The following is a 26,891-nucleotide window of genomic DNA, read 5'->3' on the forward strand; positions in this document are numbered from 1 at the left end:
GATTCGTGGAATTTATCAAAACTCTGCAGAGAAGTGCCTCTCCCTCATCTTTTTCACCCCTATGAATAGTTTGATTTTGCTCTCTCTGAAGAAAATCATGCCTCTGAAACCCTTAGGAATGAGGTACACAGAATGAACTGGGCTACCACGAGGCCAGGGGTGTGGAAGGGTCCGGCCTGTCTCTTGTTTGTTGTGAATGGAAACCAGGGTATTTTCACAGCTGGTTTCATTTGCTAACCAGGCAGTTTTTAAAATAGCTTACAATATAAATCCTAACTTTGCTATTTTCTGTCGGATATACTTATATTCTGCACGACCTGATGGAATCCATCCATTCCTGGCAATCGAAAATGCCACCGTCTCGTCCCCCTGGAGCAACAGGACAGGCATATCCGGCCGCCCGGCCTTCCCATTTCTCCCTGACAACATCATTTCACTCATTACAGCAAGTTGTCTCCACTTTAGCAGAGATCAAGGGAGGTAACTTACCCATGGTAATGTAGCCTGAAGTGGCAGTTAGCATTTGAACCTGCATCTCTCTGGCTTCAGAGCATTTTCTGGCATCACTCTCTTAAATTCTTTGCCAGCGCGGACACTGTACGCCTAGGAGAAACTGTGGGTAGCAAAACCATCATTTTTTTTTTTTTATCGGAAAGGCGGACATACAGAGAGGAGAGACAGAGAGGAAGATCCTCCATCCGATGATTCACTCCCCAAGTAAGCGCAACGGCCAAGGCCAATGCCATGCCGATCCGAAGCCAGGAGCCTCCTCCGGCTCTCCCACGCGGGTGCAGGGTCCCAAAGCCTTGGGCCACCCTCGACTGCCTTCCCGGGCCACAGGCAGGGAGCTGCAAGGGAAGCGGGGCTGCCAGGACAGAACCGGCGCCCATATGGGATCCCAGGCATGCAAGGCGAGGACCTCAACCACTGCGCCACCACGCCGGGCCCAAAACCATCATTTTCAAGCTCAAAGTCACACGAATAAAAAGGGAGGTGGGGCAGGGTACAATGGAAATGGTGTCAAGCTTGTCCTTAATGCGCAGATGAAGTTCTGTTCTGGAGAGCATGGCCGATTCCCAAGCAGATGCGTCCTTGAGAACCCGTCCGATCCAGCACAGGGCCGGGGAGAGTGCCCCGCAAGTCCCATGTCAGACAAGCTCATGACATGCACACAGCCCAGCAGGCTCGACGCCCCACGCAGAGCTCAGCCTTTCCACAAGCCAATCCTGTTTCTGTTTCTGCTTTCCCCAGAGCCACTCAAGCTGTTTACTGATGCAGTGGATGGGCAGACACGAGGGGCAGTTAGTAGCCATAGGTAGTTATGGGGTGCAGTGTGATAGTGCGGTACAAGCACGTAATGTGTGATATGCAGAGCAGAGTGGTCAGCGTATCTGTCACCGTGGACACAGGTCCTTGCTCTGTGTTGGGGACATTGACAGTCCTCCCTCCTAGCTATCGTAACTGCTCAGTTCAGTTGCTGTGGATGCTTGAGCGGCTATGCCTCCTTCAGCGGCTCCCCGCCTTGGCCTGGATGTCTTTGGGAACATGTTTGTCACAAATGATTTTGAAGCCAAACATCAATGTTGGTATGAGTGCCTGGAGTGTACTGCTTTTCTTTTATTCCCCCCAAATAGCTTGAAAAGTCTAAATTTGAAATCTCCACACTAAAATTGAGTCCTATTCTCAGAAGATTATCATTTGTCTTTAGTAAAATTATCTGATTTTTAAGTTGATTTTTGTTGGTTCAACTTTCTTAGTTCTTTTTGGTCATTTACAAGAAGTCAGTACTGAAAGGAAGGCTCTGAAAGCAGGTGTTGAGGCGCTGTCGGCGCAGCTGCACTCAGTGTGCTGCACCGCAGGCAAGAGGCGGAGCAGCCAGACATCTGCGACAGAGGAGCGGCTGAGCGAGGTGTTTTTATCCACGCAGTGGGATGTCACACAGCCCTAAAAAAGACGGAAATCCTGTCAAATACCAGGACGTGAAAGAACCTTCAGGATTTGACACTGAACCACGCAGGCCAGTCCTAAATGGCAAATAGTACGTGATTCACTTGCATGAAGTTTCTAAAATAGAATCACAAAATTTTGGTATCTGAGGACTGCAGGGAGAAAAAACCTAATATTTAATAGAAATAGATTTTCTTCCCTCAATATCCCCCTTTACCTCAGATATATGAAGGAAACAATATGGAAATAATAATCTTACCCACTTCCTTATAGCCCTTGAACCTTTTTACCCTAATTAACTATGTAAAGATTGTCCAAAATATAACAAAAAGAAAAACTATTAAAATAGCTTTAGCTAGTCTCATCAAGGAAAAAATAGTAACCAGAACATTAATTTTAAGAATTAACAGGGGCCCGGCAGTGTGGCCTAGCGGCTAAAGTCCTCGCCTTGAACTCGCCAGGATCCCATATGGGCGCTGGTTCTTGTCCTGGCAGCTCCACTTCCCGTCCAGCTCCCTGCTTGTAACCTGGGAAAGCAGTGGAGGATGGCCCAAAGCCTTGGGACCCTGCACCCGTGTGGGAGACCTGGAAGAAGTTCCTGGCTCCTGGCTTCGGATCGGCATAGCTTCGGCCATTGTGCTCACGTGGGGAGTGAATCAACGAATGGAAGATCTTCCTCTCTGTCTCTCCTCTTCTCTGTATATCTGACTTTCCAACAAATAAATAAAATCTTTTAAAAAAAGGACTAACATAGGACAGTGAAATAAAGAAAAGATAACCTTTAAAAAAAAAAGAAATAGATTTTCAACTTTTCAGGTTAAAGAATGTCTGGACACTTGTTACTCACAGTGTATACACTGAACACTCCTGAACTCTGTATTTAAAAATGGTCTTGTAAGGCATTGCAGGTGTTTGGGTGGTGAACCAGTAGATGGGAGATCTCGCTCTCTTCTTTTCAAATGAAATGAAAGTAGATTTTTTTATTTCAAAAATAATTGAAATAATAGATTTTAGTTGTTATTTTTTAAACAATTTAAATTTTAGTGATCTGATTGAAACATCTAGTTTAAATGCAAACTATAGCCTGGATTTTAAGAAGGAATATCAAGTTACATTACTTACTTTATTTTATTTGAAAGACCTGGAGACAAACCAAGCCCTTCCATGCATTGGTTCGCTCTGTAAATACATCGGCTTGGACCTGAGTCAGGCCACAGGCAGGAGCCCAGAGTTCATGTCTGGTCTCCATCGTGAAAGTGGGGAGCCAGGGACTTGAACCGGCATTTGCTCCCCAGTCTGTGCCTTACCAAGAAGCTGGAATGGGGAATCGGAGCCAGGATTGAAAGGTAGGGACTCCGGTAAGGAATGTGGGCATATCACATAATTTCTTAACTGCTATGTCAAACACCTGTCCCAGAATGTAAAATTATTATTGATTTTTCGTTGAAATTACAGTCCTTGGTATGTATTGTGCTTAAAAAGTTTAAAGCATCTGATTTCTGTGCTGGTATTTGGCATGGCGGTGACAATGCTTATTGGCATACTGACATTCATAATGGCTCAGGCAGTCAGAGTCCTCCACTCGCTTGGGAGATAGAATGAGTTCCCTGCTCCTGACTTGCACCCAGCCCAGCCCCGGCTGTTGGAGGCATCTGGGGAGTGACCTAGCAACTGGGAGATCTGTATATCTCCTTCACTCTTTCAAATAAATGCTTTTTAAGATTTATTAATTTTTATTTGAAAGGCAGGTTTACAGAGAAAAGGAGAGACAGAGAAAGAGAAGGTTTTTTTTTAAGATTTATTTTTATTATTTTTTTATTGGAAAGGTGGATATACAGAGAGGAGAGACAGAGAGGAAGATCTTCCGCCCGAAGGTTCACTCCCCAAGTGAGCGCAACGGCCGATACTATGCCGATCCGAAGCCAGGAGCCTCTTCCGGGTCTCACACGTGGGTGCAGGGTCCCAAAGCCTTGGGCCGTCCTCGACTGCTTTCCCAGGCCACAGGCAGGGAGCTGGAAGGGAAGCGGGGCTGCTGGGATTAGAACCGGCGCCCATATGGGATCCTGGGCATGCAATGCGAGGACCTTTAACCACTTGTGCCACCGTGCCGGGCCCAAGAGAAGGTTTTTAATTTGCTGATTCACTACCTAAATACTGCAATGGCCAGAGCTCAGTTGAGCCAAAGGAGTTTATTCTGGGTCTCCCAAGCAGTGCAGGGGCCCAAGGATATGAACCACCTCGGATGCTTTCCCAGGCCATTATAGCAGAGAGTTGGATGGGAAGTGGAGCAGCCAGAACAAAAATGGACACCCGTATGGGATGCTGGCACTGCAGATGGAGCATTCGTTGACTATGCTACCATGCCAGCTCCTCGAATAAATAATTTCAAAGAAGTTGATTTTGGGGAAAAAAATTTAAGTCTTACCTAGTGTTTTTCATAATATGCCTTTCCCCTGAGTATTTTTATGATTCCTCATCTAGCACTTGGTAAAATTTTAAAATATAAAAATTCTAGGGCCTGGCGCCGTGGCGCAGTGGTTAAGGTCCTCGCCTTGCACGCCCAGGATCCCGTATGGACGCCGGTTCTAATCCTGGCAGCCCCGCTTCCCTTCCAGCTCCCTGCCTGTGACCTGGAAAAGCAGTGGACGACGGCCCAAAGCTTTGGGACCCTGCACCCACGTGGGAGACCCAGAAGAGGCTCCTGGCTTCGGATTGGCATAGCATCGGCCGTTGTGCTCACTTGGGAAGTGAATCATCGGACGGAAGATCTTCCTCTCTGTCTCTCCTCTCTGTACATCCGCCTTTCCAATGAAAAAATAATAAAAATAAATCTTTAAAAAAAATTCTAGCAGCAATTCCTTAAAAGGACATGTTGTCTGTAAAACCTATTCTAGGCCAGCACTGTATAGCATAGCAAGTTAACCCTCCATCTGTGATGTTGGCATCCTGCGTGGGCGTCAGTTCAAGTCCCAGCAGCTGCACTTTTGATCCAGGAGAGCAGCAGAGGACAGTCTAGTTGATTGCATCCCTCTTCCTACAAGCCCCCACTGTTGCAGCCCTCTGAGGAGTAACAGACCTTTGTCTCGCACGCTCGCTCTTTGCCTTTCATCTCTGTAATGCTGCCAGATTTATTTTTTAAAATAAATAAATAAAATAGCAAATCTTAAACACACACAATATAGGGTCTGGCACAAAGGCTCAATTGGCTAATCCCCTCCCTGCAAGTTCTGGGATCCCATATGGGCACCAGTTCGTGTCTCAGCTGCTCCACTTCCCATCCAGCTCTGCTTATGGACTGGGAAAGTGGCAGAGGATGGCTAAGATCCTTGGACAGCTGAACCAATGTGGGTGACCTGGAAAAAGCTCCTGGTTTCTGATCAACTCAGCTCTGGCCATTGCGGCCACTTGGGGAATGAACCAGATCTTCTTCTCTGTCTCTCCTCTCTATGAATCTTTCAAGTAAAAATAAATAAATCTTGTTAAAAGCAACATAAAATGCAGATGCCTGCAACAGCCGAAGCTGGGCTTGGCAAACCAGGTATTGGGAAGTTAATCCCGGTCTCACCGATGGCTGGCAGAGTCCCATCTACTTTATCCAGGACCTGTCACCCCACCCCTGGTCCCCAACCCAGGGTGAGCATTAGCAGGAAGCTGGAGGCTGGAGTCGATCCTGGGCTCAAGCCCAAGCATTCTGATAGGAGAATTGTGCAGTCTGCCTTGCATCTTAGCTGGTACACTAATGCCTGCCCCAGCTTCAGATTTAGACTCTGCTTTTTTTTTCCATGACCTTTTTTTAAGCCCCCCCCTTTTTTTCTAGGTTTCTACTCCTTCAAGATGCCATCTCTTTCCTTCAGGATTGGGGCCCTATCCGAGAGAACCTGAGTGCCATTTGGCTCTGGATCCAGGTGCAGCTCGGGACTGCCTCAGTTCTCAAGTCTGACGAAATTCTCTTCTTCCTCATTGTCTTCTTAACTTATAAGTCTGGTTATAAAGTGCCCCTTTGGTTTCTCTGAATTATTCATTATGCAGACCTTTCATACTCATTTCTTTGTAAGGCATAATTAGAAAGGGGAAAGAGAGACTGAGAGAAATATCTTCTATCAGGAGCCTGGAGTCCATCTGGTTATTCTAGGTGGCAGGCACTCAGTTATTTGGGCCATTTTCTGCTTTCCTGTGAATATTAACAGGAAGCTAGGAACCTGGCACCCATAGGAAATGCTGGCATTGACATGGCAGCTGTGGCTTAACCCACCATCCCACTGCACTGCCTCCCAGACCTCCTTCAAGTCCTGTGTCAGCCCTTGGCTTTACTTCTGCCTTATTGTCTTGCTCAGTCTCAAGAGCAGGACAAGTTTTAAACTTTTATTCTCCTTAAGTCTTTACAGTAAAAATACCATTTTAGAATAGCACCATTCTTTCTTTGAAAGAGCTACAGAGAGACAGAGAGGTAGAGACAGTCCATTCACTGTCCCACTCCTCGGTGGCTGCAGTGCCAAAGTCCAGGCCTCGGGCCATCGCTGTGTTCCAGGCCATCAGCAGAGTCCTGGATGGGAAGTGAAGCAGCTGGGACTCTACCTACATGGGATGCTGCTGCTGCATGTGGAGGACTAGTCTGATATGCAACCTCACTGTTCCCTGTTTTATTATTTTTGTTTTCGTTTTTTAGATTTTCTTATTATTTATAATATTATAATATTTCTTATTATTTATTGGAAAGTCATATTTACAGATAGAAGGAGAGACATAAAGATCTTCCATCCGCTGGTTCACTCTCCAAGTGGCTGCAATGGTCAGAGCTCAGCCGATATGCAGCCAGGAGCCAAGAGCCTCTTCCAGGTCTCATGTGGGTGCAGGGTCCCAAGGGGGCCATCCTCTACTGCTTTGCTGGGCCACAAGCAGGAAGCCGGAAGGGAAGTGGAGCAGCCGGGATATGATCTGGTGCCCATATAGTATCCTGGCTCTTGCAAGGTGAGGACTTTTAGCTACTAGGCTACTACACTCATTTTATTATGTTTTGTTTTGTTTTAAGATTTATTTATTTCTATTTGAAAGTCAGATACACAAAGAGGAGGAGAGACAGGGAGGAATATCTTCCATCTGCTGATTTATTCCCCAAGTGTCTGAAATGGTCAGAGCTGAGCTGATCCAAAGCCAGGAGCCAGGAGCTTCTTCCAAGTGTCCCACGCGGGTGCAGGGTCCCAAGGCTTTGGGCTGTCCTCGACTGCTTTCCCAGGCCACAAGCAGGGAGCTGGATAGGAAGCAGGGCCACCAGGGTTAGAACCAGCACCTATAGGGGATCCTGATGTATATGAGATAAGGACTTTAGCCACTAGGTTACTGTGCTGGGCATTTTTTAAAAAGGATTTATAGGATTTATTTATTTGAATGACAGAAAGAAGAGAGGGAAGGAAAGAGAGAGAGTCCATTTGCTGGTTTGTTCTCCTAATAGCCATTTGCTGGTTCTCCCTGATGCAGGAACCAGCATTTCCCAGCTGTACTCAGAGAGTGGGTGTGGGTGTCCCAACCTGTGGCTCCCTTTGTTTCATTTTGACCACTCTACTTATTTTTGTTTACAAAATTTACACGTATGTGTGTGTGTTTGAAAGGCAGAGAGACAGACACAGAGTGGAAGGGAGATCTTCCATCTTCTGGTTCATTCTTCAGACCCCTGCAATAGTCAGGACCGGCCAGCCTGAAGCCAGAAATCAGGAGTTTATCCGGGTCTCCCACGTGGACAGCAGAGACTCAAGTTCTTGCTGTGTCTCTGCTGCCCCCTGAGGTGTGTGTTCACAGACAGCTGGATCAGAAGTGAAACTGGAACTCAAATCCCGTGTGAGATGTGGTGTTTTAAGTGTTCCACACCCACCCCAGTCATTCCGTTTACCCCTGGCCTTTTTGGAAACTCTTTTCCAGCATATCCTTTAACCGACCTGGGGGTGGCATGTGGCCTGGTGGCCACGTTCTGCTTAGCTCTACCTGTCTTGGAGATCCAGCTCCAGCCTCCTGCTCTCGCAGGCCTTGAGAGGCGATACTGGTGCCTCAAGGTCTGAGACTCCTGCCGCCCTCCTCGGGAAGCAGGAATTGAGTCACTGTGGACATGCGGAGGTGAACCAACTGATGGGAGATCTTTGTTGCTGTCTCTTTGTCTCTTTCTGCGCCTCTCAAAAAAAGAAAAAGAAAAACCCACAGCTTCCTAGATAGCATTTTCTAAATATGGAAAAACTGAAAATATTTCCAAATCATGTATTGCACAGATAATCATGCTTAGAACACAGACTAGTATTCAGTTATAGGAAAGGGAAAGGTTTTTTGTTTTTGTTTTTCTTCTTTCTCCGTTAAAACATTGTATTCTGGGGCCTGTGTGTTGACTCAACTGGCTAATTCTCTAATTCTTTACCTTCAAGCACCACCATCCCATCTGGGCACTGGCTCATGTCCCAGCTGCTCCACTTCCCATCCAGCTCCCTGCTCTAATGGCCTGAGAAAGCAGTCAGGGATGCCCCAAGGTCTTGGGACCCTGCACCCATGTCAGAGACCTGGAGGAAGTGCTTGGCTCCTGGCTTCGGATTGGCTCAGGTTTGGCTGTTGTGGTCATTTCAGGATGGACCAGCAGATGGAAGATCTTTCTGTCTCTCGAATACCATCTCTATCTTTCCAATAAAAATAAATAAATCCTTTAAAACACACACACACGCAGTGTATTCTGCCATCAGGTTTTCCCCTGTTTTTTTTTCTCCCTTTGAGCCATAAAATATGGACATGTTGAAATAAGCTTACTAAGAAGTACCAACTTGAACTCTGTGAACCAGAATCATCATTTCACAGCAATAATCCAGGCATTAATCTTTTCACATTTTGAGTGGGGAGAGGAAGTTAGGTCTTTTTTATTAAGTTAATTGGTATTTTCAGAATGCTGCAAAGACATTCAATAGATGATTGTTTATGCCCATGGAAGTTTTGCTGCTGGGAATTTTAGTAAAAAACATCAATATTTTATACTAGCTCTTTGGTAAACTTTCACAGTTGCTAATAAATTTTCTAATTTGCATTGAAGTTACTCTAAAAAACAAATCCTCTGAGAATATCTTTTCCCCAACTGCCTTAGAAACATAATGAGTAAGTTCTGAGTTCTATTTTCTGAGGTTTTTCTTGGATACCGAGGTTATGAATTAATTTCAGTAAAAGTAACTTCAATAGTTATGTGTTCCACAGTGACTCAAAGCCATATGAGTTGCTCTACAGGCTAAAGTGGGGACTTAATTTGGTTTTTTTTTTTATGAGAAGCAGAGTAACAGAGAGGTGGGTGCCCTGTTTGGTGGTTTACCCTCCAAATGCCAGAGACAGGGCCAGGATGGAGCTGGGAGCCAGGAGCATAGTCTGGGTCAGGAACCCAGTGTCCTTGAGCCGTCATTGCTGCCTCCCAGGGCCTGTCTGGACAGGAAGCTGAAGCCAGGAACCAGCAAGGCAGTGTGGAGCACAGGCATTTTAACAGCGAGGCTAGTGCTTGCTGCATAAGGTGATGGTGGCTTTTAAGCAGCAATAAATAGGTTGGAACTTGGAGCAAGCACTCAAAGCTGTTAATTTAATAAAAGTCTCATTTTGTTGATATTTTATTTCAGGAGCAATAGCAAGCCTTTATGGAAAAGCTAATTGAAAGGAATAATTTATTTCTTCAGTTAATTTTTAAATTTATTATTATTGTCCATGATGCAGTTTTGTAGGCACAGGGACCATGCTCCTCTTCCTTCCTCCCTATTTTCCCCTCCCTACATTTTCCCCATATATTTTTTTAGATTATTTATTTAGTTTGGAAAGGTAGATTTATCAAGAGAAGGAGAGACAGAGAGGAAGATCTTCCATCCACTGGTTCACTTCCCAAGTGGCCACAGTGGCCAGAGCTAAGCAGTTCTGAAGCCAGGAGCTTCTTCTGGGTCTCCCACACAGGTGCAGGTCTCAAAGCTTTGGGCCATCCATCTTCTGCTGCTTTCCCAGGCCACAAGCAGGGAATTGAATGGGAAGTAGAGCAACCAGGACACAAATCGGTGCCCATATGGTATCCCATATGTGCAAGGCGAGGATTTAGCCACCTTTTCCCCCCATATTATTACACCACTATAGTCCTTTAGTTATAATTACAATTTTAGCATTTTGCTATGTAAGTATATCGTGGCATTGTAGGTTTAGGTAAAGGTTGCTCAGTTAATTTAAAGTAGTATTCTGAGGCTTCCTTTTTAGAGCTATGACTGTTCTAGTCAGTTGTGTTGAGATCCATGCCATTATGTAAATAGGCAAGAAGCGCATGTTGTAGGGTTGGTGTTTGGGTACAGCAATTTGAGCCCCGCATCAGTTTGAGTCTACTTCTAATCCAGCTCCCTGCCACAGTGTCTGGGAAGGCAGTGGATGGTGGCTTAAGTTTGTGCCCCTGCCACCCAAGTATGAGATCAGGCTGGAGTGTATCCTTCTAGCTTTGGCCTGGACCAGTCCTGGCTGTTGCAAGCATTTGGGGCATGAACCAAAAGGTGGAAGCTCTCTACTATCAGATGAGGGCATCTCAGCATCTTCGCCACTGTGCCAAATGAACTCTCTGAGTTTGACTTTGAATTTGATCCTGCCTTGAGTATGTCCCAGCACACCTAATTTTACCTCTTTTTCCTTTGTCAACATCCCTACCTTTACCAGTTGTTGCTTATTGTTTATTTTACATAAGATACCTTTCTAGCCAAGCGTGAGCTTTCCCTTTACTTCTTAGGGCCTCTGCAAGATTTTCATGTTGTTCTGAGGGACTTCCTGCCCTTGTGTGTGGCTCTTGTTAAGGTCTTCTATTTATAGCCATCCTCCTTTTAGACTTGAGTTTCACTAGAGACCCTCTTGTAGCCAGAATAACATTCAGAATTCTGGTGGCCAGCATGATGGCTCAGTTGGCTAATTCTCCACCTCCAAGCACTGGTATCCCAAATGGGTGCTGGTTCGTTTCCTGGCTGCTCCACTTCCCTCCTGCTCCCTGCTTATGGCCTGGGAAAGCAGAGCAATATGGCCCAAAGCCTTGGGACCTTGCTCCTACATGGGAGACCTCGAAGAAGCTTCTGTTGACTGTTGGCTTCGGATCAGCTCAGCTTAGGTCATTGTGGCTTTGTGAGGACTAAACCAGTGAATAGATCCTTTTCTCTCTGCCTTTCCTTCTCTCTATAAATCTGCCTTTCCAATATAAACAAGTAATTTTTTTTTTATTCAGAACTTCGGGGAATACTTTTTACACATAACAAAGTTAATTTCAAATACAAAATTAGGTTCAGAAAAATATTTTGTAAGATTCATTGGCATGTCCATATAGGCATTGTATTCCAATCATATCAGGAGAATTAACCTGTCACCTTCAACTTTTCATCTCTGTACTGTGAGAACATTCCAGATCCTTTCTTTTAGCTCTTTGAAATGCTGCTTGCAGTGCAGTATTGCTGTGTGCAACAACCTGCTGGTGATCTGACCAGCTAGTACTCAGTGACCAGCCTTTCCCTTCACTCCCTCCCCCAGCTCTGCCCAGTCTAAGAGTCACACAGGGAAAAGAAGAGAATTTTTTAAAAAACAAGATATATTTTTGTTTTTATTTGAAAAGCAGAATTAGAGAGAGAGAGAGAGAGAAAAAGAGAAAGGTCTTCCGTCCGCTGGTTCAGTCCTGAATAGTCACAGTGGCTAGAGTTGGACTGGTCCATAGGCAGGTGCCATGAGCTTCCTTTGGGTCTCCCTCATGGGTGTAGGGGTGCAAGGATTTGAGCCATATTCCACTGTTTTCCCAGGCAGTAAGCAGGGAGCTGGATGTGAAGTAGAGCAACTGGAGCATGAAGGGGCACTCATATGGGATGCTGGCATCACAGACAAGCCTTAGTCTACTATGCCATGACAAAGGCTTTCTCCATATGCAAATTTGACTTTTGAGTTTGGTTCTTAAGAATTTGAGGATGTAAAAAAAAAAAAATACTCCCTGAAAGGCCTGTTAGCATTCTCACAAATAAGTAGGAAACATGACTGTAAATGTTAACACTTTGAACCTAAAGGTTGTTGGATTCATGTGGCGATGGTGATTCCTATGTGGTTCTGGCTACCCTGTATACCTTCTGACCGAGCTGAGCCTGGAAGACTGGAGACACTGTGCTCTGACATGCACATTTTTCCTGTCAGCTTTCCCAGCTGCTCTGGTTTGTAGGTACCGGGATGGATACAGCTCAGAAAAGCCCGTGCCCCTCAGCTCCTCCGCACGGCCAACTCCCAGTCTAAGATTCCGTTCAGAACCTCACCTCTCAGGTGGGACTGCCTTAGCACTCAGTCCCGATTGCCCACAGCATAACATGTTTGTTTCTGCGTTACCTCTATTACGATATCTCTATCATGCCGTATTTTAATTTTGGGTTCATGTGACTCTCTGACCCAAGTGTTCATCTTTCTTATCCCTTGGTCTAGGTCCTAGCAGGGTAGATAATACATCAGAGATGCTCAGGCAATGATATGCGTGATGAGCCAGAATTCTGATTTCTGAATAAATTGGTTGGCTTACGTTAGCTCATGGTTCCAGATTCCATTCTTTAACAAGAACCAGTTATTTCCTAGTACAATCATTTCTACCTCAACATGCATGTGTTCTCAGCTACTTTCCTCCACGTCTGCTACTCCCACTGGGCCCACAGTATCTAGACAGCAACAGGTGCTTCCTGACTTTCTGTCTCCTGCTTTCTCTCTGTATCTCTTAAAACGCGTTCTTCCTTCAGAAGCCAAGACGAGCTTTGGGAGACACATTGGAAAGGCAGATTTATGAGAGAAAGAGAGACATAAAGAAAGCTCTTCCGTTCGCTGGTTCACTGCCCCAGTGGCCACAGTGTCTGGAGCTGAGCCAATCCAGAGCCAGGAGTTTCTCTCGGGTCTTCCACATTGGTGCAGGGTCCCAAGGCTTTAAACCACCCTCTGCTGCTTTCCTCCCAGCAGGGAGCAGTACCCACAGGAGATCCCAGGGGCTTTGCAAGGGGAGAACTAGTCAGTTGAACCACTGCACCAAGCCCAGCCACTTAATACTTTCAAAACAACACTTACAAATATCTGTACAATATTAATACACACTAGGGAATGAAGTCCTAGAAAAATTCAGTTACATAAAGGAATTGTGTCCATCACCAATTAGAACAAGGCAGCCTGCAGTCTCCATGCCTTTTAGCTCACAGAGCATGCCTCACGTAAGTCAGCTTTCCTTAACTCATCTGGAAGGTATTGGGAGGATAAAAATAGGCAGAATATTCAGAATTTCCATCTAGGAGTTTCCTGCTTTTGCCTGCATTTCAATTGTCAGTCCAGGGCCTGAGACAGTGGAAGCATTTTACGCCACAAGCGCCCAGGCTGCCAGGTAGCTTGCGCATTAGCCTCTGCCTGCCTGAAACAGCGCCTTTCCTGTTCTCTGGGAATGGAAAAAGGAAGAAGGAAGACTCTAAAGAGCCAGAAGCCAGAGTGACAAACATGGTGCTGGGGAGTGGGGGTTGGCGACCGCGCACAGGTGCCTTTTCACAGGAAGTGGGGTCCTGGAGTCCCTCAGTCCCCTAGAGAAGGAGCAGGCCGCCACTGACCCCGTGCTGTCTTGGGGCTGGCACCCTTTCCTGTTCTTTCCTGCTTGAGTTTGTTCCTCACACAGACCTGGAAAGCGCTGGGTGGATGTGTGCCTGGGAACTCTGTCACTTCCCTCCTGTCTGGGTGGCAGGTGTCCTCCGCAAGCCAGGCCTTTGGGAGTGAGGATCCAAGTAACACATTCCTTCACGTGCGGGCCGCGGGCTGCCTGGAGTCTGTGGGCCCCGCGGAGCAGCGACAGGGCTGGCGTCCACCGTGCTGGGCGCGCCCCGCCAGCCTCCTCCAGCAGTTCAGCTCTGGGTGTCAGGGGCGTGTCTCGCTGGTCTAGACTGGGAGGGGAGTGAGTGACTTTTGAGATGGGCAGGATAAGGCGAACCGAGCGGCGGGAGAAGCCATACACAGAAAGAAACCAGATACCATCTCAGAGTGACAGGAGGCCGGCGCTCCCTCCAGCCCTGAACTCACACTCCTGTCCGCCCCGGGGCTGGAGAGGTACACCCAGCTGGGGAGGTGGGGAAGGGGCTTCAGGTGGGCAGGAGTGGGCCCCAGGAGGGAGCAGGAGGGGCTCAATGGGGGGCGGGGAACCAGGCAGGTTTTAATTAAGCGAAAGCTTATGTCAGCTGGAGGACTGCTTCCTCAGGTGGGGGGAGGGGATCGGCTGACTCAGCCCTGCCCCCGCCCAGAGGAACTGCTGGCTGGGCTGGAGCCCCGAGCTTTTATTTGGGTCTGGGGGAGGAGCTGCAAACACTCTCTCTCTCAACAATTCCTGTCTGAGCTGAGCAAGGGGAAGCCCGCCTTGTTCCTCAGCCGTCTGCTTGTGTTTGCGGTGTCGAGGAGTCTGACTTGCCCTACAGTTTACACTGGGGCTCAGCTCCTGTCGTCCTTTCCCCGTGCAGTGTGTAAAAGAAGCTTGCCAGAGACCAGTTGTGCCCTTTATTTCGCCTTAATCTTTACAATCCAAAGGCCCCTGTTTGGGTAGAGCCTTGCTTAAGCCCCCCCTAAGGAGCAGTTTGCCAGTCTGTGCTTGCCCAAACAGAGTAACCAGCAAGCAAGCCAAGATCGCATCCAGGATCTGCAAGAATCGTTAGCAACTGAGCAGATTTCGATAAACCAATAAAGGCTTTTCTATTTTGTTCATCTGTTACCCTTATGCTGCTGCCACTTTCACACGCAGTGCCTGTAGGCGGAGAGTATGAGCTAGCAGCGTTTCACAAACGAAAGTGAGCGGAAAAGGGCAGCTTCCCCTTTAAGGCAGCTTCAGCCCCAGCGCCCTCCCCTTTCCTGATTGACAAACCTACCCCGAGTCACATGATCCGCCTCTATTTGAAGGTCACAAAAAGCTGCTTCCTTTAGAGACAGAGGGGGAGAGAGAGAGCAAGAGGGAGAGTGAGTGAGAGAGAGTTAGTTCAAGCCAAAATGGCCGACAGAGTCTCTGCTGGTTTCTGAATATTTAAGATACAAAAAAACAGACAGACAAAAAGAATTCATTTTTTGGACCTTTTTCATTTCCATTTCTACCTTGTATGCCTCAATTTGCTGGATTTAAGCACTGCTGCACTTTATGAGGTTGGTAAATATTTTCCATTTTTTTTTAAAACCAATTGATGTGTATGGGTCTTGTCTAACCGTTCTCACTGGTGGTGTTACAAACCGACATTTGTCTAGCATGGAGATGATTTACATTTCGTGAATCTGTGTAAATCAGACCCGTGATGTACTTCAGGTTTGGCATTTTAGAAACGGAGAAGACTTGTTAAAATATTTGAATTTTGAAGTGGTTTAATTGCACTTTAAATTTCTATGCAGATTTTCACCATCGTTTCTACCTTGCAAATACATGAAGCAGGGAGTAATTGGAAATATAATATTTAAAAAGAGGGTTTTTTTTAAAAAAAAAAAACACAGACCTCCTCCCTCCCCCCCCCTTAAATCTGCTGCAAAAATTTGCATAAATATAAATGGGTTTGCATTCTTTCGGCTCTGAAGGCCGACAAAGGATCTGGGAAGGCAAGCCCCAGAATGGGAAAGCCTTTTTTTTAAAATTAAATTAAAAATAAAAATGAAAACTAAAAACGGGGCCATCCTTCCTCGAGAGATGTGAAACCTACAGTAAGACCTGGTACATTTCAAACCTCAGGCTGGGGGTGAGCGGGCGCCAGGAGGTTTGGGGTTTGTGGAGTCCCTTGCTTGAAAACCTCCCGGGCAGTCTGGCTCGCCCCTCACCTTCCTGCGCGCGCTCACTTGCGCGGGGCTCTGTGTGTGTGTGTGTGTGTGTGTTCCAATGTGCAGCCAGATGCGTTTTTATTTTGATCGTGGTTCCCACCAAATGGTGGGACTGCCTTGTAAACACGGTATCCACAGTCCTGCAACCAAACTAGGAATAATTGCTTCATCTTTTCTTCCCGTAGACAGAATCTCCTCCATTTGTCAAAGAATTAAAAACTCTTGTTTAATTTTGTACGGATGGATAATTCGGCTTTTCCACACAAATGTAGCGTGGCCGTGCGTGAGTGTGTGTGTGTATGCCTGCCTGTTGTCGGCGGCCGCGTATCCGTCAGGAAGTGGTCACTTGGGGTCACATAAATAAGTAGCCGTCCGTGCGATTGTTCGGAGCCCCTGGAAGTGTGCCGTGCCTGAAGTTAAATTCCATTACTCCTAACGCAGGATTCTAGAAGCCGAGGAGCAGGGAGGAAAGAAAGCTGAAAACTTGCTTCCTGTGAGCCGCCTCCCCCTGTCGGGAGAGTGTGATGTAATGCCTCCAGTCTGGGGGGCTGCGGGCTGCTCTGCGATGTGGCGGGCAAGGCGCCCCCACCTCTGGCACGCTGCGCCCCCTCCCAGCACGGCCCTGGCTCTGGGGGGCCTTGTTTTCTTTGCTCTTCATTTTCCCCTTAATTTGTATCCTCCTGATTTATGCCTGGCATATTGGCATGAGAAAGGGACTGTTCTGAATCTGTTACAAAGTATAGTTTAGGAAAAGGCCTTAAGATATGCAAATAGGTTGAATTGTCATATCCCCATCATTAAATATGTAGACTTGGATTACAGCTAATTAAGCATAAATGGAATAATTTTGATCAGAAGGGAGCAGTGTTTTTTGTTGTTTCCTTTTAATTAATCTAATTGTGAGATGCTTGCAGGGCCTGAAAGTGTTAAAAAATAAAATGGAAAAAATGTTGGACCGTTTTGAAAATTTGACAGTCTGGGAGAGAGGGTGTGTGGTGCTTTCAAAAGCTGTATTCACTGTTGAAATGCATCGGCCTCTTGTGCTGAAATGGCCTGGTTCTTTAGGCTGATTGTGTGTAGATGAAGGGACTTTCACGCTAATTTAACCGAAAGACTTTGCATCTGAATACATAAAGATAATTAAAGTCTTCTGTCCCCAAAGCAAGTGTTTTATTATTTTGTTGTAAATTAATGTTGTTGTTATATTAGTAATGGTCAGAAGTAAAGAAGTAAGTGTTGAGATTTAATGCAAAATTTTTTGAGATTTGAATTTAGCTTTTCTGTAAAAGGTTTAGAAATGGCATGGGGAAAGAGGTAGTCTGGAACAGATTTGGGTCTCCAGTTTTTTGGTTTTTTTTTTTTAATGACTTGCATCTAAAGAAAAAGACGGAAATTACGTTAGTGATGGGGGTATTGTATTGTGATCAACATAAGGACAATTAGTGCTCTGACTTCTGTGGGTTTTTTTCCCTTAAAAATATAACACCTATTTGGGGCTTATTGTGAGATAATTCATTTTACACCCATTTCCTAAGTTGGCCTTCCTAAGACCACCTAGGCTTTCCATGTTTTGCAGCTGTATTGTTTTTGTGGACTGTGTAAACATGTGAATGGCAGGCTAATTCACTTGCTGAGGGGGAGGCAGAGCTGGGTGCCTGTTCTTGACTGGAAGGAGGGTGACAGAATGACCAAGGGGTAGAATTCGGATGCTTGGAAAGGTTCTCTGAAGGATGGGGTGGAGAAGACGCAGCTTCACGCTTGGCGTTGTGACGGACGGCTCTGGTGAGTTGTAGCAGCTGAGCTGCCATCTTGGATCTGAGTCCTGCAGAGCCGACTGTGAGCTGTGCTCACCCCGAGGGCGCGATGCAGAAGCCGGCTGAGTGCACAGGAGGGTGTCCAGCCTGCCTCCTGAGGAAGTTTTCTTTTTGCTGGTTGTGTGACGTGAAGGTCTGAAAACTTGAGCTGTGGCTGGTTTTAGGCACGACCCAGACCCAGGGTGTAAGAACTTGCATGTTGTGGTTTTACTGTCTTAAAAATGAGATGGCGAGTACAGAAGTGTCTGAGCAGAGTGAGTGTAATCCTTACTCTTGGGTCCCATGTCCATGTATCCTCATGCTGTCTGTTAACAGTGGAATAATAAATAAATCCTTCTTTACAGCACTGTGCTAAGAAGGAAATGTCATGGTCTTCTCACTCAGCCATCACAAAGATTGATAGCATCTGTCAGAAGCGTTATCTTAATTTTCAGGTGCTTTTCCGTCTTGCCTCTCTCTTGGTTTCCGGAAAGGCAGTGTTGGCATCCTGGGAGCATGGCGCAGGCGGCTCTGCTGCTCGCTTGGAATGGCCATTTGGTGCTCTGGGTCCCTGCTAGGGCGATCCTTGACAGATAAACTCCTGACTGCGGAAGCAAGGACTGCTCAGGCTTTTCTGACCCCAAAAGAGAGCCAGCTTTCACAGGGGACATTGGAAAGAGCGAGAGGTGTGGATGGGACGCCCAGGCCTGCCCAGCTGGCCTAACATGGAGAAATAATCAGTGATACCCAGTGCAGCTGCTCCAGGAAGAAGACAGACTCGGGGAAATGTCGTTTTTTAATTCGTTATTTGAAGGGCAAATAGAGAGAAAAAAGGACAGATCTTCTATTTGCTGATTTACTCCCCAAATGACTACAACCGCCAAAGCTGGACCAGGAGCCAGGAGCTTCTTCTGGGTCCCCATGTGAGTACAAGGGGTCCAAGCACTTGGGCCGTCTTTCACTGCTTCCCCAGGCATATTAGCAGGGAGCTGGATTGGAAGTGGAGCAGCTGGGACTCTTAACTGGAATCAATATGGGATGCCAACACTGCCAGCAAAGGTTTAACTTTCTACATATGGCACCAACCCTGGAACGTAATTTTTGAAGTCACATCATCTGTCACTGACTGTCAGCACTGAAATGAGTGTGGCCCCGAGTCCATGCGAATGAACATACCTTGTCCCTGTCCTCAGGCAGTTCCAGTCTGGTGAGGTTGGCGAACAGGTCATCTCAAGTGGGTGGTATGTGTGCAATATTTACCATTACCAGGCAGTAGCAGCATGCTGAATATCTTCAAAAGAGAAGCCTTACTTAAAGGAGTTGATAAAGCCTTTATTAACTGTCGTTGTTTGGACTTCCTTCCGAGTGGAAGATAGGGTCGCTGAGCACTGGTTAGGGAGAAGGGTGACATCTGCTAGTTGTTTCTCAGTATTGTTCCTGGATTTGCACTAATCCCCCTTCACTTACCTGCTGCTGTGATTAAGACTGGTGGCCTCAGGAAGGATTTAATCCGTGATGGTACAGTTGGGACGCAGTCTCCTTCTTCCCCTGACCCCACCTGCTTCGCCCGGCTTCTCACATACTCCCTCAGCAGTCACTTAAGCCCTCCTGTGGGTGCTGCGGACATCCAGGAGTTAACCTGTCAGCTCCTGGTTCCTGTGGAAGTAGGGACGGTTTTGTCTGCCCTCCCGCTGAGGTGGCTGTGTAGTTCTCTTTCCTGATAACCTAGCAAGAACTGTTGGTTTTTGCTTCTGGTATTTCCATCTAAGGTTTGACATAATAGATACCTTATCTTTGTTGTCTTTAGCTCTGCAGCTCTCCAACAATATCTTGGAATTATCTGAGAACTTTGCAACCTTCTTGCCTTTGGAGTTGCTCCCTTCTGCCATTCACTTCCCAAGTTAATGCTTGTGAGGGGCAGGACTGGGTTGGGCCGAAGCAAGAGCCAGGAACTCGGTGCGGGCCTCGCCGTGGTGTAGCAGGAACTCAACCATCTGAGTCACCACTGCCACCATTGGAAAGAGGCTGGGGTCAGGAGCCAGGCCCTCCTATGGGGGACCCTGCCAGTGTGGGCATCCTAACAGTACAGCAAAAGCTTGCCTCATTTTGATTTTTAAATACACCTTAGTGTTGTCTCTCCATCTGAAGTGGTGTCACTTGTGTGTGAGGCCTCTGTTTTCATAAAACTACAAGCTGTCCTCAAAGAAGAGGGCTTGGCAGGGGCAGGTCCTCTGTGGAAATGTCCTGGAGTGAACCAGCTGTGTGATCAGAGGCCCTGTTTGCTCATAGAAATGTTGGGGTGGTGCATTGCTGCCAAGCACCAAGGAAGAGCTGTACGGGAGCACGCGCACCTGGCCCTTCAGAGTGTCACCCTGTGTTCAATGAGCCTGAAAAGCTGTCGGGACCCCCGCAGCTGGCCTCCCTTCTTCCTCAGGCCTGCCTGTTGGGGACTGGCGAGAGCAGAACCCGGCCTTTCTGGTACAGTCCTCACATTCCTGTGGTCTGATGTCATCTCTCTCCTACTCCAGTTTCCTTCAGGCGCTGCGTCTGGGATGTATCCACATTGGCTTGGCTGCTTTTCATGCGTTCTGTGTTTTGCATTGAAAGATTTTCGGCAGTTTCGTATGCACTGGTCTTGGAGTTTGCGCTGTAGAGGGGAGCGCTGTGTCCAGTGTTCCTTTGTTATGGTGATTCTGTGCCCGCATATATGAGTTCTTGTTTATTTAACGAAACAATTACTGGTTTTGACTCAAAAGATAGAGAAAATTAAAATTGGGTCAATTGCCCCTTTCTGCAGTGCTGTTAAATTAATACAGATGAGGCAGAAATGGCTTTCATTCATTAATCTTGGAGTTTGTCTGCAAAACATCAGGGATATGGTCCATTTACTCATTTGGCAAACAATTAATTGCCAGATACCTCTATACGCCAGGCATTGAGTGAAGTACTGGTGAAGCAGTATTTTGAAGATTTTTCTCCAGGCTCTGTGGCTGAAGTTAGGATGTAAGTGTGAGGAGGTTTCCAGCACTGGCTGTTGGGTGGTTGCAAAGGAAGGACTTCGAGAGAGGTTCTAGCTTGTTCCGCCGCTGAGGCCGGAGTGGAAGTGGGCGGATTTGAGGACTGCATATAGAGGAGTGGGAAGTTCTTGGCTTATCACGTGTCTAACGGAAGAAGAGATCGGGAAAATGAGACGTGGAGCCAGAAAACAAAAATCTGGCCAGAGACAAAAAACTCTGTAAGGTCGTGTTTCAAAGTCTACCCTGGAAACAGTTGAAGGGTTTTAAAACAGGAGTATCACCTAGGTTCACATTGAACATTTCAAAAGATCTTTTTATTTATTTGTTTACTTGTTTGACAGGCAGAGAGACTGAAATTTTTTTTTTTTTTTTATGTGGCCAAGTACTTGGGCCATTTTCTGCTGCCTTCCTAGGCTCGGGGGCAGGGAGCCGCGTCAGAAGTGGGTCAGCCATGTTGGGGTGGGTTTAGGTTGTATCATACCAAATGCTTGGACTCCTGCCACCACATGGGAGATATGGGTGAAGCTCCTGGCTCCTGGCTTCAACCTGGTTCCGCCCTGACATCGTGGTTACTTGAAGAGTGAACCAGCAGATAGAAGCGTGATTTCTCTTGCTCTGACTTTCAAATAGAATAAAATTCTTGAAAACGTGGAGCAACCAGTGCTTCTCTGTGCCGTAATACCTGCCCTCAGAGTGAATTTTTATTTTGTAGCTTATTTTATTTTTATTTATTTATTTATTGGAAAGGCAGATATACAGAGAGGAGAAGAGAAAGAGGAAGATCTTTCATCCTCTGGTTCACTCCCCAAGTGCCCGCAACAGAAGCTGAGCCAACCTGAAGCCTGAAGCCGGGAGTTTCTTCTGGGTCTCCCACATGGATGCAGGGTCCCAAGCCTTTGGGCCATCCTCACTGCTTTCCCAGGCCACAAGCAGGGAGCTGGATGGGAAGCAGCACTGCCAGGAGATGAACCAGCGCCCATATGGGATCCCAGTGCATGTCAGGCACTTGCTACTAGGCTACCGCTCTGGGCCCAAGTTGGATTTTTAAGACAACTGTGATTATTTTGCGGAGAGTGGCTGGGCTGTCAAAAATAAGACCAGCTGAGAATGCCAGTGTTGTGGTATAACCGGGAGCCATCATCTGTGATGCCAGGCTAGCATCTCATATGGGCACTTAGTCCATTTCTGTTCCAGCTCCCTGCTAATGTCCTAGAAAAAACAGCCAAGGATTGCCCAAGTACTTGGGACTCTGCTACCCTTGGGGGGGCGGGGCCTGGATGAAGGGTCTGGCTCTTAATCTGGCGTCTGGCCCCTTGGCAGCCATCTGGGGAATAAACCTGCAAATGCAACACATTCGCGCTCTCTTTCAAATAAATACATAAATCTTTAAATTAAAAAAAAAAAAGACTACTCACTGACATAGCAGTACTTTTAAGGGACTTGTGGCCTGGCTGACAACAGAGTTGGAGGAGGTGGATGAATTGTGACATTCGAAAGTTATCACAGGACTTGATCACAAAGAACGAGTAGGAGGGTCAGGGGAGGCGGTGAACACTGTGTCTCGGGCCTGGACGCTGGGAGGGGGTGATGCTTTCATTGTCGGAGTTAGGGTCCGTTTAGGTGAGGGACGGATCTGGAGTTGACTTGGTGAGTCCAGCATGGGGAGTTCTCGAATCTCGGACATCCAGATGAAGAGTTGGAGCCCTTAGTACTTCCATGTTTACCAAGAGTTTCCTTTTCCATTGATTTCTTTGGTGAGATGTGCATAGATGGCATTCCTGCAGTGTGCAGAATAAGAGACCAAAATAACTCTGAGTCAGTTACACAGAGAGGGCGAGACGAGCGGATCTTCCACCCACCGGGTCGCACTGCATTACTGGGTCACACAGCCACCACAGCCAGGTCCGGGTCAGGCTGCAGTGAGTGACCTCTGGATTTCCCACATGGGTGGCAGGGGCACAGACACTTGGGTCAGCTTCCACTGCTTTTTCTAGGCCGTAAGCAGGGAGTTGGATTGGAAGTGAAGCAGGCAGGACTTGAACCAGTACCCACATGAGGTGCCCATATTGCAGGTGGCAGGCTTTTATCTGCTACTCCATAATGCCGGCTCCAAAGGGATGCAGTTTTTTAAACATGTAAAACATTTATTTATTCGAAGGGCACAGGGTTATAGAGGAAGACAGGGAGGGAGGGGGAGAGAGAGAGAATATCTTCTATCTGCTGGTTCACTCCCCAAACAGCTGATATGGCTAGAGTTGGCCCTGATCAAAACCAGGAGCCCAGACTCCATCTGAGTCCTCCCAGTTGCTGGCAGAGGCCCAAATATTTGGAGCATCATCTGTTATCTCCAAGGTACATTGGCAAGGAGCTGGATCAGAAGTGGAGCAGGCAGGACTTGAAGAAGCACTCCAGTATGCATTGCAGATGGTGCAGGCAGCAGTATGCCACAGTGTGCCACAGTGCCCTGCTTTGCTGATTTTAATGGAGATGCGACCAACTTAAGGAAAACTTGAATTACTTTATTTACTTATTGCAATGATGTTTTACATAGTTGAAAAGGACAGATGCCCATGTGGACTACTGATTAAGGTGTGAAGGGTCAAGAAATGGGAGAAAGTGGATGAGACAATTATTATTTCCTTTTTTTTTTTTTTCTTCCTGTATCTGGAGGAAGGGAGGAGAGGATGGGAGAGAGCTGGTGCTTGCAGCCTGACCGCATCAGTACCTGGGGACCTGGGATGGCCACTCAATGTCATCCTAGGGTCCCAAATGTGGAGCATGTTCTGAGAGCACTGCTCAGGTGGCTACAGTAGTTCTGAATGTGGCTGATTTCGCTGTTCCAAGGTTAAGAAAATTCTTCCAAGAACATAGCCCACCTTAGAGTCTCTACCCGCTAGATACTTGCTGCCTAAGCTTGGCCAGGAGAGTTGTCTAATTTGTTCTGCCCTCCATAGTACAAGATGTTCTCTGTAAGCCTCAGTGATCTGTCATTTCCCCCAGGTGCATCTGAGCATGCTGTCCACTGCACAGGCTTCAGCAACTGCAGAGGTCCCGTTCTCACACATGCGCTCCAGTCAGACCACAGATCCTGTGATTTTCCCTATGGTTGGAATTTTGAGACTATCAGTCCAGTTGTGGGGGATCCCCAAAGAAACCTTACCAGAGGTGACCCAAGACCTGACTCCTGTGTGTGCAAGTCAGTGCAGGGTCCAGCTCAGCCTGTCACCCACTTCAGCCTACACACACACCAGGTTGCAGTTGCCTGGTCAGTTCTGTCTCCAGCCGCATTTCATTTGCAAACCACCGGATGCTGTGGCCCAGCCTAGTCAGAGCGATCCACAAAGGATGCTTTTTTTTTCCTGAAGATTCATTTTTACTTGAAAGATTTACAGAGAGGAGAGGCAAAGATCTCCATCCACTGATTCATTCCCATATGGCCACAATGGCCATTGCTGAGCTGATCTGAGGCCAGGAGCCAGCAACTTCTTCCAGGTCTCTCAAGTGGGTTCCGGGTCCCAAGGCCTTAAAGCCATCTTCCATTGCTTTACCAGGCTACAGTAGGGAGCTGTATGGAAAGTGGAGCAGCGAGGATACCAAATGGCACCCATATGGGATCCTGGCACATGCAAGGTGAGGATTTAGCCACTAGGCTATCACACTGGGCCCAGTGATGCTATTTTATAAAATGAATATGGCCATATGCCCATTACTGTGGTGGTTATTAAAAGTTGCGGAAGTTTAAGGGAGAGAAATCCTGATCTTAGCGTGGTCACTTAGGGCTTGGGTGAGAAGACCTTGGGTGTGTGCTGAGAGATTGCTCAGAATTGTGACAAGAAGAACAAGAGGAGGCCATTGTAGGTGGAGGAGGACGGGGCTTGTCCGAGGACTGATTGTCAGTTGTATGTGCAGAGGATGGGGTAGCCTGCTCTGGGGTTGCATTGCCTCTGCAGGCATTGGGGGTGTCTGTGGAAATTTGCCTGGTGGAGTGACCAGGTGACATTTTGAGAATACTAGCATGGCTATGGGGCAGAAGAGGACGTGGACAGGAGACCGAGGGTAGAATTTAGAGTGAGATGGACCAGTTAGGAGGCTGTGACCAAAAAGACCACTAGACAGGGGACTGGAGACGAGGTTTCAAGATGCATGAAGAGAATCCACAGCAGAAATGAAGATGATGAGTTCCAGGCCGGGCCTCCTGAGCTGAAGGAGTTAGTGCCATCTCCACGTGGCACCATGGCTTGGGAAGGTCAGGGTGGAGATAAGGAACTGGACGGCTTCCCTAGAGGAGGACAGTGAAGTCAGGGGAGTGGATGAGGTCACCATGGTAGTGTAAAGGCTCTGAAAGAGAACTGAGAGCAGGGCCTTTGGGAAGGAAGAGAAAGAGGGCCTGGAAGGCTGAAAGAAAGGCAGCAATATAGGAGGCCAGTCGGCCAATCACTGAACGCGTGGGGAGGAATTCTCGGTCGCAGGCGTGGTCCACCTGTTAGAGGCCACACAGGAAGAAGGATTTGGGGCCGTTGTTAGATTATGCCAGCAGAAATGGAATGGAAGCCTTTTTAAAAATTTTTCCAGGAGTTGCTCTAAAAAACAAAACCAAAACCAGGTAAGGAGTGCCATGGTGGCTGAGAGGGTTGGCTTGCAGTGGAGTGTGGATCAAGTCCCAGCTACTTGGGCTGCTGATCCAGCTCCTTTCTGATGGACCTGGGAGGTGTCAGATGTCATCCGCTTCAGCCCCACCTAGCCTCAAATGCTGCAAGCATCTGGGGAGTGAACCAGCAATGAAAGATACTTATCCATGTCTCTCTCTGCTAATCTGCCTTTTAAAGAAAAAAATTGTAGAGTATATATTATAATTTCATTTTGAAAGTAACAGACAACTACATCTTCCATCTGCTTTGTTACTCCCCAAGTGCCTACAACAGTGGGCATTGGGCCACACTGGCACCAGGATCCAGCAACCGCATCTGGATCGGCCGTGCGGGTGGCAGGAGTCCAAGCACTTGGTGCTGCTCTCTTGCCTCCAGGTGCATTATCAGCAGGAAACTGGATTGGAAGTGGAGTAGTCAGAACTTGATCCCAGTCATATGGAATGCAGGAATCCTAGACACAGCGACACAGCACTTGCCCCACTCGTATGTTTTATTGAACCCAGTACAGCAGGATGCTTCAAGTGCACACTGTGTTTTAGGTTTGCAAAATATCAGTCTAGCATGTAATTGACTTAAGAATATTAATGTGTCATTTTACATTATTTTCATAATAAGTGTTTGAAATCTAGTATATATCATACACTTCCATTTCATTCAGACAAAATTTTCATTGGAAATACTTGGTCCTTATTTAGAGTTCATAAAGTTTGCTATTTTCTCATCAAGCAATAGATTAATATACTCTGATCTGTCTAAATATTGCAAAATTTTTCCAGTAATGAAAATATTTGGCTTTAGATTTACATTACTTAAATAAAAATGAAAAAGTCAGGTTTGCTGCCGTGTCATAGTAGGTTAAACCTCTGTCTCGGGTGTCACTTTGAGTCTTGACTGCTCTACTTCAGTCCAACTCCCTGCTGATGTGCTTGGGAGAACTCAGAGTCCCTGGATCCCCGCACCACATAGGAGACCCAGAAGGAAGCTCCAGGCTCTGGCTTAGAGCTTCAGCCCTGGCCATTGTGGCCCTTTGGGAAGCGCGTGGCAGCCTCTGTGGGACACACAGGGCCATGCACTCTCTCAGAACCAGTGTGTGCTGTGGAGCTACCCAGAGTCACAGCACCTCACAGTGCTGCTCAGCACCTCACAGGGTTTGAGAACTGAAGGGGTCAGTCCCCTAATTTTACATGTGGAGAGACAGACTTTTTATAAAAGTGCACAGATGCCAAAACTTAAAACAGGAAATTAAACTAGGATTTTTGGTAGAAGTTCCTCTTCTGGTTTGTGTGGTCTTTTCTGAAAGTCTTTGCCTGAAGGCTTGTATGTAAAGGCCGTTCAGTGGGACCTGAGAAGCTTCTTGGCCCTTTTGGTAAATTTCTTGTCACCTCCAGGGAAGCCAGTGGCCTCAGGTAGGGGGCTTACAACCAAGCTTGTTTGTTCTCAGAAGCTTTGAATCCTGGTGTGGAAGTGGAGATGGGGCAGGGCTGTCTGGGGCTGCGCCTCACTTTCTCTGTGTGATAGGTAGGTTTTGTGATCTTTGACTGTCACAGCCATTTTGATTCTTTGCCAACCTGGGTCATTAGTAGTAGTGGGTACCAAGTAATAGATGTTTGTGTCTGTGTGTTTTGTTTTTTTGTTTTCAGTTTATACAAAGATCTAGGGCC

At 47.0% G+C, this 26,891-nt stretch overlaps 1 protein-coding gene across 4 annotated transcripts in view; it reads left to right on the forward strand.

Moving 5' to 3' along the window:
• The window catches only part of TNRC6B (trinucleotide repeat containing adaptor 6B), a 232,204-nt gene that overhangs the window by 87,949 nt on the left and 117,364 nt on the right, over nt 1-26,891 (forward strand). Inside the window, exon 1 of one of the 4 annotated variants that reach the window (XM_040986422.1) lies at nt 12,895-15,114. The exons of 2 other annotated variants lie outside the window; for them this stretch is intronic. In XM_040986422.1, coding sequence (XP_040842356.1) covers nt 15,110-15,114 — 5 coding nt within the window. In that variant the 5' untranslated portion in view covers nt 12,895-15,109. Of the gene's footprint in view, nt 1-12,894; nt 15,115-26,891 lie in introns of those variants that run through there. One more of the 4 variants, XM_040986439.1, reaches the window with a different exon arrangement.

Source organism: Ochotona curzoniae, unplaced genomic scaffold (genome assembly GCF_017591425.1).
Source record: "Ochotona curzoniae isolate NIBS_2020 unplaced genomic scaffold, NIBS_Ocur_1.0 contig_1014, whole genome shotgun sequence".
NCBI lineage: Eukaryota > Metazoa > Chordata > Mammalia > Lagomorpha > Ochotonidae > Ochotona > Ochotona curzoniae.